The sequence below is a fragment of the Amphimedon queenslandica genome, unplaced genomic scaffold (genome assembly GCF_000090795.2).
Source record: "Amphimedon queenslandica unplaced genomic scaffold, v1.1 AMPQUscaffold_12329, whole genome shotgun sequence".
NCBI lineage: Eukaryota > Metazoa > Porifera > Demospongiae > Haplosclerida > Niphatidae > Amphimedon > Amphimedon queenslandica.
Genome location: NW_003547434.1, coordinates 5,584 through 16,001, shown reverse-complemented (window position 1 = coordinate 16,001; position 10,418 = coordinate 5,584). Strand labels below are relative to the sequence as shown.

At 34.2% G+C, this 10,418-nt stretch overlaps 1 protein-coding gene and 1 long non-coding RNA gene across 3 annotated transcripts; one reads left to right on the top strand and one right to left on the bottom strand.

Moving 5' to 3' along the window:
* Window positions 1–33: 33 nt before the first annotated feature.
* LOC109588034 (neurotrypsin-like) lies at window positions 34–7,720 on the bottom strand. 2 transcript variants are annotated; one of them, XR_002187934.1, is made up of 14 exons: window positions 6,423–7,720; window positions 3,757–3,955; window positions 3,558–3,703; window positions 3,300–3,510; window positions 3,006–3,237; window positions 2,208–2,415; window positions 2,009–2,154; window positions 1,758–1,962; window positions 1,635–1,695; window positions 1,018–1,077; window positions 760–961; window positions 557–702; window positions 309–510; window positions 34–256 (listed from the first exon to the last, which is right to left on the bottom strand). XR_002187934.1 is itself a non-coding variant. In XM_020004227.1 (9 exons), the coding sequence occupies exons 1-5, from the start codon at window positions 6,502–6,504 to the stop codon at window positions 3,096–3,098; spliced, it is 780 nt and encodes a 259-aa protein (XP_019859786.1). In that variant the 5' UTR covers window positions 6,505–7,720; the 3' UTR covers window positions 34–256; window positions 309–510; window positions 2,009–2,154; window positions 2,208–2,415; window positions 3,006–3,095. The 2 variants fall into 2 exon arrangements, 1 of the variants encoding a protein (XP_019859786.1); XM_020004227.1 differs by lacking the exons at window positions 557–702; window positions 760–961; window positions 1,018–1,077; window positions 1,635–1,695; window positions 1,758–1,962.
* A 60-nt stretch (window positions 7,721–7,780) lies between these two features.
* LOC109588033 (uncharacterized) lies at window positions 7,781–9,017 on the top strand. The gene is made up of 3 exons (XR_002187933.1): window positions 7,781–8,601; window positions 8,652–8,788; window positions 8,973–9,017. It is a non-coding gene; the product is annotated as an uncharacterized LOC109588033 (long non-coding RNA).
* Window positions 9,018–10,418: the final 1,401 nt, after the last annotated feature.

Genomic DNA, 10,418 nt, shown 5'->3' with positions numbered 1-10,418 from the left:
TTGTTATTATTAGTTAATGTTTTGATAGTTATGTGATGTTAATATCCTGTGTGGTTTCTTATTATTTCCTGTATGCATGTTTATAAGTATGTGTGTTCTGTCTGGACTCTTGTTCACTTGTTCTACTCTCCCGATGTTCTCTTTCTCTCTTCCTGCTCATTTATTACATTATATTGTGTTGAGTTCATTGATACTTATTATAAACGTTACACTATACATGTTAGAAGTCCAAAAAGGCAAACTGTCATTTGAATCACTAAAAATAATTTTATACAATAATCATTAGTGAACAAATTAGAATCACATACGGTGAAAGATGAAAGAATGAGGATGAATCATATCCCAGTTGCTTGCAGATAGTGTTGGCATCAGTAGAGTCAAACCCATCACTGCATATTGTCCCCCACTGTCCATTACAATAAACTTCAACATGTCCTTCATTAGAATAATCTCCATCTTGAAGACGTATCATACCAGCATATGGATTACTGTTCCATATCCTTGTGGTATCTGTAAAAATACCAATTAATACAGTTTAACAAAAATAATATCTTACAGCAGGATACAGTAGCATCATAACTGTTGCTGTTGACACAACCACTGTCAATGTAAGTAGAGTAGGAACATTGAGCAATAGATAAATAGCTGCTACTGGCACAGTTAACATCATCCCATTTTATAGAAAGATAGTCTGTACCATAACTACAGGCCAAAAAATTTACCAGTATATCACTCAAACTTATATATATATATATGTACCTAGTTAGTCCAGCTCTAGAGTAGCTTGAAGCTCCATTGTATCCCTACTGATGACAAATGACATTAGCTTCATAAAAGTTATAATAGTAGTCATCACAAATGTTGCCCCATCCATTATAATAGACTCTAATTGTTCCATAGTAATAAGAGGTTGAAGACACATTATTACGAGATAGAATAATAGTTCCAGCAGCTGCTTGAGCTAATTAAATTAAACATACAAATACTTTTACTATAATTTCAATGATATGCTCTCACAATAGTATTGTTGGCAAGTTGAAGTAGTTACAGATTGTCTTGTTGAGGTAGACACTTCACCTAGAATAAACAAATAATGCGAAACAAATAAATTTAAAATAAGTGCTAGCTAACAGAAAACAATTTCAGAAAAACTAATAAAATGTAATAGGGGGCAAACCATGAACACATTAAGCATGGTGTGCCTTAGACTTGGTTATTTACCATGTAAAATGTAAAATTTTTAGAGGCTTTGATGATAATTAATAAGCAAAGTATTATTTACAAGTGAGACTTTTTGAATATAAGGGGAACAAGACTTGTTGTAAAGCCTGGTTCAGATCATTTGCGTTGCAATCAGAAGTGCTATATAATACAATGGGTTAATGCAAGAACAGAACTTGGCTCTATTCATGTGTTTATCAATGCATTGTACAGCACTTCTGGTCACAACGCAAATATTCTGAACCAGGCTTAAGGGGCAAATGCCTCATGTACTATACAGAGTATTTAATAAAAATAGTACTGCCACAGTGCAATAATTTATATTTCTAGTATTTACCGCATGTGACAGCAACTGCATTTTTACAATTTAACACCAAAGACACTGGACAAGTATCAGTTACAGAAAAGCATACATCAGTGGGTAAATTAGGAACAGAGCGACACCATACTGTTGAATTACTAGAATTCTCATGCCTACAAAAATGGAGAATTACAACTAAGTAAATATCCCTGGCTTTTATTCAATTTTAACATACAATGAAAATTTATTATAACTGAATAATGCATCATATCCCAGTTGCTTGCAGATAGTGTTAGCATTATTTGAGTCAAACCCATCACTGCATATTGTCCCCCACTGTCCATTACAATAAACCTCAACACGTCCTTCGTTAGAATAAGCTCCATCTTGAAGACGTACCATACCATCATATGGATTACTGTTCCAGATTCTTGTTGTATCTGTAATAATACTGATAAATATAATCTAATAACAATAATATCTTACAGCAGTATACAGTAGCATCATAACTGTTACTGTTAACACAACCACTGTCAATGTAAGTAGAGTAGGAACATTGAGCAATAGATAAATAGCTGCTACTGGCACAGTTAACATCATCCCATTTCATAAAAAGATAGTCTGTGCCATAACTACAGGGTAAAAATTTTATCAGGATATCACTCACATTTTTATGTACATATACCTAGTTAGTCCAGCTCTAGAGTAGCTTGAAGCTCCAGTATATCCTAACTGATGACAAATGACATTAGCTTCACCTGAATTATAATAGTAGTCATCACAAATGTTACCCCATCCATTATAATAGACTCTAATTGTTCCATAGTAATAAGAAGATGATGCCACATTGTTACGCGAGAGAATAATTGTTCCTTTAACAGTACCATCCAAATCTAAATGAGTAATAGATATAGTGTAGATCTACATAAACATGCACAGTCTGCATTTTAATTACTACAATGTTACACCATATAATGTAATCATGCATATGCATGGTAAGCATTTTTTAAAGGAGTGGAGTCAGCAGTAGTAGTACTAACACCATAAACAGGAAATTCATACCAAATTAAGTTGCTTTGAATTCTAATGCTTCATAACATTATTTGTGAAACTGAAATTCCCCTTTGTCACATATATGCACTAAATGAACTGAAGTGTACTTTTTGGACTACAATAAGCTCAATTATACACTTAACCATATAAGTGTTGGTAAAAGAAATCACAAATTACAATAAAAAACTGAAGACCCATATGAAATGAACGTACATGTATGCACAGATTATTTGAAAACTGACATGTGCCAAACATTTAATAAAATAATCATATTAATTCCTTTAAAATCTCATCATCTACATTAAGAGGCAAAAATGAGACAGGAGATGGAATGACTATGATTTGCCCCACACAACATAGGTGAATACTTCATTTAATCATGCATGTAACACAAATTAGACAAATACATGTAGATACAATAACAGCTTACTACAAGACTGAACATCAGCAGTATACCTTACAAAAGTAAAACTCTCAGCTGTAGAAGGAAATTAGTATTTTTATCAAAGTATTATATTAACTAACAGCATTCGATTGATACAATACTAGAATTAGAGCAATTTATCACTTCACTGCTAGGACAGGAGTTGCTTTGAGTGAAACAAACATCATTTGAGGCACTGTTCATGCCAGTTGTCCATATAGGCTGACTGCTATTAGCACTGAATATCACAATAATGATAATAATAGTAATAAGAGTAAACACTGCTTGTGGCTCCCTTACTAATTGGAATTTGATCCATTAAACGTTGCAAAGGAATCATATCCCAGTTGCTTGCAGATAGTGTTGGCATCAGTAAAGTCAAAGCCATCACTGCAAATTGTCCCCCACTCTCCATTACAATGAACTTCAACACGTCCTTCATTAGAATAATCTCCATCTTGAAGACGTACCATACCAGCATATGGATTACTGTTCCATATCCTAGTTGTATCTATAACAATACATAAAAAATGTACTAATTATAATGAGTTAGCTTACAGCAGTATACGGTAGCATCATAACTGTTAGAGTTAACACAACCATAGTCAATGTAAGTAGAATAGGAACATTGAGCAATGGACAGGTATGAACTACTACCACAGTTAACGTCATCCCACTTCATAAGATAGTAATCTGTACCATAACTACATAAAAATTATTAAGGTTAATATTTGATGTAAAATATACATGTACATACCTTGTTAGTCCAGCTCTAGAGTAGCTTGAAGCTCCAGTGTATCCCAACTGATGACAAATGACATTAGCTTCAGCTGAATCAAAATAGTAATCATTACAAATATTACCCCATCCATTGTAAAACACCCTCACTACTCCATAGTAATAAGAAGTTGATGAAATGTTGTTTTGAGAGAGAATAATAGCTCCATTGCTTAAGCCTGTAAATAGAACAGTCTATTTTTTTCACTTTATACTGGTTATAAAACATAATTTCAATAAAAATAATCATGCAATATTGACAAAATGTACATGCACTAAATGCATGATTGATACACAATAAGAGAAGTCAATATTATATTAAATGAAGGCATTGTGACTGATCAAATGAGTACATTTCACTGCCAGGAAGGGCTCCTGCTTTTTGAAAACATTTGGTTATAATAAACAATACACATAACACATTGCTAGTGTTTGGCAGAGCCAGTACCAATCCTTGAATAGAGCTAGTACTTAATCTGCAAATCCTTTTGAATTACAATTTCATCTTAAAAGCCTGGTTTTCATAAAGCCCTAAAGCAGCCTTATAAAACTGTACACCAGGCAGCATGTTGCTAGCAACATTTGTGGTTACTTTGATCTTGTAAGCAATATGTTGCTACAAATAGAAGGCTGTTCTATTTATGGCAACATGTTGCTTACAAGATCAAAGTAACTACAAATGTTGCCAGCAACATGTTTCCTAGTGTATGCCTGGCTTTAGAGGATAGAGATCAGGTTCATCTCTACAACAAATGCATCTAACCACAAAATCAATACAACAGTCACCACTATTATATGTATTTTGGATAATGTAACAGTTAAATTGTGTTGGCAATCTGACCTTCAACACAAATAATGCTTTAAAGTAGCTGATCATCTACATAAGAACAAAAATCCTGCATTTATAAAGTAACTTGGTATATAATTATCATCTCTAGAAATGTAAACAAATGTAAGATGGTCTAATATTTCTTAATTCCTTGATGATTTATGTGCACTAACTAAAGATGCATTTATGATAGTTTTCCACCTTCATAATGTCTCAAACTGCTAAGCTTTACTACTTATTTTTAATACACTATAACTGTATTTTGTTGTTGGCTTTTTGATATTTTAATTCAGAACTTCAAGGTCACTAATGACCTTGGATTAGCACTATTTCTTCCCATGTTTGTCTATGTCTATACATCTACTAAAGCTATCATTATTAGTGTTGCTATTGTTGCTATTATTATTATGAAAAATGAAACTAATGAGAACAATGAAATAAGTAATAATAACAATAACACAAAGCAAAAGCATAATAAAAGAAGTTCTGTAAACAGCCAATAGAGAAAGAGTCAACTTAGGCTGCGCGAGACTAACTAGGGCTGCCCATTCACAATAGAAGGGATAACAAGAAATTGACCATACAAGCCTCATGAGGCCGTTGGCACACCTTAAGATTTATGAATAGCCACTAGACTATCACCATACACAGTCATAGGTATTTTAAGCAAAAGGAGATGTCTGGCATAATATAAGGTCCATGCAACGTGGTCCTATTACGTTATTAGGATTTGGACTTTTAGAATTAAATTTTAGGTTTTAGTACTTGCATGGGTTCCTCCATGAATACCATAGATCTATAGTGCAAGATTTTTGTGGGCTGTAAATTTCAAGAACTTGCCAGATTTTAAAGGGACAAGATAGATACTGTATAGTATTTTTGGGGATACCGTCCTCGTGTACGGATATCTGTGCACTTTCCGCGTAGGATATGGACTCCAGCAAACCAGTATCATAGATATCTATGCCAGTATCTATGGTCAAACTCACCCGTCAAAAACACACCAGCCTGTTACGGATGGCAAACTTGATGAAGAAAAATGCAGTTAATTGCTTACCTCTTAGTTTGGTGGAAATAAACATAAGGCACCATTTGCTGAAGTATTGGCAGAGCTCCAGAAGCAAAAATCAGAGCATAAAATGCTATATCACAAGATATAAACCCGTAGCCATTTTTTGTTTATAAACTTTTCGTGTACTAAACTGCATGCGCCAGTATTCCTTTAAGGCTACCATACATGGGGCAACATTGTTGCATACAACTTTGTGGTTACTACTTTGATCTTGTTGTCTCAACTTTGATCTTGTTGCCTCAAGTTGAGCAGTGGTCAACTTGAGGCAACAAAGATCAAAGTAACCACAAAGTTTCAAGCAACAATTTTGCCCCGTGTATGATAGCCTTTAGCCTGCCTGCCATCTTGTATGGAAATGACTTTCACTGAATTAATATTCGTTAGAGATTCATGAAATCCACAAAATTTATGGCGGCCCTCATTTCGTGCTGCATGGTTTTATAGCATATAATAAGAGAATCTGCCTGCATGCACAAAACAAATGCGAATGATCAGACTCAGAACACATACAATCTATCTACATATCATGTCTACATGGATGCATCATTTGCAAATGCAATGCACACATCTTTTTATTTGGCAAAATTTTTGTACAAAAAATGACTCAAGGTTTTAACCAGAACTCGCATATTTAGCCAGTTTGACCTTGACTAGACATCAAGCACTGTACAGTGATCTATTTCATCGATCAGTCCCCAACATGGCAAAATTGAGGGGACTGAAATGGGTACCAACATGCACTCACCATAAACTTGTGGAAGGATTAGGCTGCAACAAAAGAGAAAGAGCAGCAAAGAGATAGCAGCAGCAGATTGCGGTACTCCCATCTTCTTTTTCTAGCTCATATGCATATACTATAGATTCAGCCTGGCTCTTTTAACTAGATACAGCCACATTACTGCAAGCACTTCCTTCCTGTCCATAGGCATATTACCCTATATGTATGGCAAACTAAATATTCCAAAAATGATACAGGAGACACAAAAAAATTGGTCGTTACTAAAAATAAAATGCAGAACATGTGGAACTTTACAAAGAATGTGGAACCAGTGACGCGGAACGTACACTGACGTATGCAGAGCGAATGTGTAACATTCTGCAGAGCATAGATACTTTGTGCAGAGCGTCTAGAATGTGGAACAGAACCATGAGACTAATGATCATAAACTAGATAGAATACAAAACATTAAAGGGCTCATCCATCCTTATAGAGTTACTAGCTTCTAGAAAAGCAAAATTATTTACAGCAAATAATGAATAATGGAATTGAGCCTATTATTTTAAAAAAGTATATAGCTATGGCAAAAAGACTATGTAGGAAAGATTCTTAAATGAAGTTGGTTTCATATGCAATACCTTTTTATGCCGCTTCATCAAAATTTTATAAAGAATAGAATTTTGCTATCTAACTCAACTGACTGTGGTATTTATGCCTGCAAGGTAAAAAATTAATACTTCATCACCAAAACATTATTAGTATTCTGAGAATAGTTTGATGTATCAGAGAGCTTGGCAGGTGACTTAATGTCAGTAATTTTTATACAAAAAAAAATTCCCAGCATGTTCATTTCAATATAATGCATATTACTTTAGGTTGACAGCAGAAAAGGTGTGGAAAATTTGTCAACATACCGGTTAGTAGTTTACAAAGTAATTTGTATGATGATTTGAACAAATGCAATGTGAAGAAGGTAAAGTTAAGCATCATAAATAAGCTTAAAACCATTATTCTACCATGCCTAGTTGCAATTGACCAATCAGATTGCCGAATACCAGGTTTCTAAATCTATTAGATACCTCCCGGGAACCATTTGAAGCCTCCTGGGAACACTTAGAAACTTGGTGCTCTACACTTGCGTTTATTAGTCCATTTGTCGAGCTTGGCTGATTTTTTTTACTTGCCTAGCCTGTTAAATATGTTGTATGCATGTCAACTGTGGTTTTATTATAAGCAGCTGGCAGTAGTCTTGCAAATGTCATGAGTAGAAGTTGGTTATAGATCTACACCATGGTACTGGTTTCTATGGCATCTATTAACCTCGCAACTGTGTTGCTCAGTTTATATATACAATAGAAACCTCTACCTCGGTGTATAACCTATACTTATAACAGACTAGCAATTATTGCCCCAGATTTCTCTGCAGTGGAACCTGATATTACAACTTTTTATGTCATGGAAAAAGTTATACATTGATGTTGCAACTAAGTTCTTTAAAGAATCACACCTCCTAACAAGGGATAAACAGAAGTTTAATGAATAATGATTATCAATTGATACAGAATAATTTATTCTTTACTGGTGGTGGATTTTAAGCTCTGAAGTCTTTTACACGCAAATTGTTACTCATCAAAATAGATCTAATTAAAAGGCTCCAATCTAGCTGATTTCATTATCCAAATATATTAAAAGACTGTACACCGGCCATAAATGGCCACTAACTATAGATCTATTATTGTAAGTTCACTGTTAATCATGATCACCTATAATTATTTTTCTTACCATATACATCACAGTTATGTATATGTTGAACAATTGACAGTACTATGCATGTCCTTCAAAACTCTTGAAAAAAGCATTTATACTGTGACCAGAGGCAATGAAACTCTCAAAATAACATTGATAAAAGAAATAATTTAATAGGATGATTAAAGAATTTTCAAAAAGATGCTAGAATATTGTATAAAATTGTTGTAGAGCAAGTCGGGGCTATTCCTTCCCCCTGTATATATTTGAGCATATTTATTGTCATTTTTAGATGAAGGAGACTCAAAGTGGGATGTTAAGTTGAATCCACTACAGTTAAATTATGACAATGAAGGCTGGATAACAGTTTGTTTTGATGGTATAAACCTTGATCTAGCTCATGTTGTATGTCGGCAAAAAGGATTCACTAATATGCTACTACTTTTAAAATAAGTGAATGGTAAGTTGCTTTATTTTTTTTCAAATCTAATGGCACATATCTGCTCTTAGTCCATCAGTGTCTGATCTTGTAATAACTCAAATTTTGTCCATCAACTTCAATTTGCTCGTTATATGGTGAAACCAACATTATTAGATAATAATTGCTGATCCTGTTCCAAATAAACCACCTGCAAAAATACTGTGTAGTGAGTTCTCATAAGAATGAGTCGTAATAAGTTTTTGTGTACATCATGGCCTGCTTTGTTCAAAATTTTACATATAGATCTAGTTAAATTTTTCTGTTGCACCTTAGTGAATCACATTCATAGTATAATAAAATGTTAAAATTATGTTATACTTTGTAAATTCATTTCTAAATTCTTACTGCAGAATGCAGATACTGATACAATAAGGGAAACTAATCCTTACAAAGGTCAGAAATATTATATTTTGATAAGATAGAAAAGAATCACCAGCTGATGGTGTATTTATTGTTGTATTGTTGCTGCTCAAACAGTATTGACTCTTGTATATATAAATAATATATTTTAAAAGAGCTCAAGAACTGTGCACAACAAATATAATAAGAACAGAAAATCCACATATTCCCCATCAATGTAATGAATAATTAATTATAACACTAATAATAATAATAATAATCATGAATAGACTTGATCATAATAAACACATTACATAATACAAGTACATTGCAAATGAATATACACATTATAACATCCCTCCCCCCTTAATAATGCACATAATGGTAAACAGTAATTAGTAGTTTATGGTACCATCATTCCGATTGGGTGGTCATCTTACACGTGTTGACCGACGTGGAGGAGGAGGAGGAGGAAAAGGAGGAGCAGGGGAGGAGGAGGAGGGAAAAGAGGAGGAGTAGAAGGAGAATATGGAGTAGTGAGAAATGTTTCCTTGGAATTTGTTCATTTTTCCTCACCTATTGACCTCTTCCTTATATTATCAACATGCTGACGAATGACTTTCCCATCTGATAATAAGATGTGATAGGACAATGGACCCGTAACTTTACTAACTTCACCCGGGAGCCATTGAGTATTCTTGGCAGAGAAATCTCTCACATATACTGCATCACCTATAGCAAAAAAACGAACCTGTTTCTTTTTCCTTTATACCATAGCCTCCTGGTTTTTCTCTACCTGAATAGATACATCTGGAATCCAGTTGGCAATGTGGTTTCCTATTAAAAAGGAATTCAAATGGTGATGTATTTGTTACAGGATGAGGTGTGATACGATAACGGAATAGAAATTTCTGAATACAATTTTGAATAGAGCTCCACTGTATTTTTACTATACTGTGCTTAAAAGTCTGAACAGCACATTCAACCAGCCCATTTGTTTGGGAGTGATATGGCGCTGAAGTAATGTGCTTTATTCCATTTCCCAGACAAAATTTCTTGAACTTTTCACTGGGAAAGGTTAGACCATTATCACGAACTATTGTACAGGGTAACCCAAGAGTAGCAAAAATATTTTACAGCTTGTCAATCGTGCTGTCAGCAGTAATAGAAGACATTATGAATACATCCATCCATTTAGTACAAGCATCAACTACGACCAAATACATATGTCCTAAAAATGGTCCAGCAAAATCCAAATGTAATCTGGTCCAAGGTTGTGATGGCCAATTCCAAGAATGAGGTGGAGCTGAGGCTGGTTTAGCTTGCACTTTGACATATTTCACAATATTTGACAATATTCTCAATATCAGAATCCATGCCAGGCCGCCACATATGCCCACAAGCTAGACTCTTCATTCTTGATGACCCATCATGAGTGTCATGTAGATAGTCTAGTA

What these genes read in the sequence shown, in the direction of transcription:
- LOC109588034 (XM_020004227.1), bottom strand. Translation starts at nt 6,504, where the DNA reads ATGGGAGTACCGCAATCTGCTGCTGCTATCTCTTTGCTGCTCTTTCTC. An exon ending in AATCCTTCCACAAGTTTATG is followed by an intron (nt 3,956 to 6,422) that starts GTGAGTGCATGT and finishes TTCTATTTACAG; the next exon opens with GCTTAAGCAATGGAGCTATT. An exon ending in TGATGCTACCGTATACTGCT is followed by an intron (nt 3,511 to 3,557) that starts GTAAGCTAACTC and finishes GTATTGTTATAG; the next exon opens with ATACAACTAGGATATGGAAC.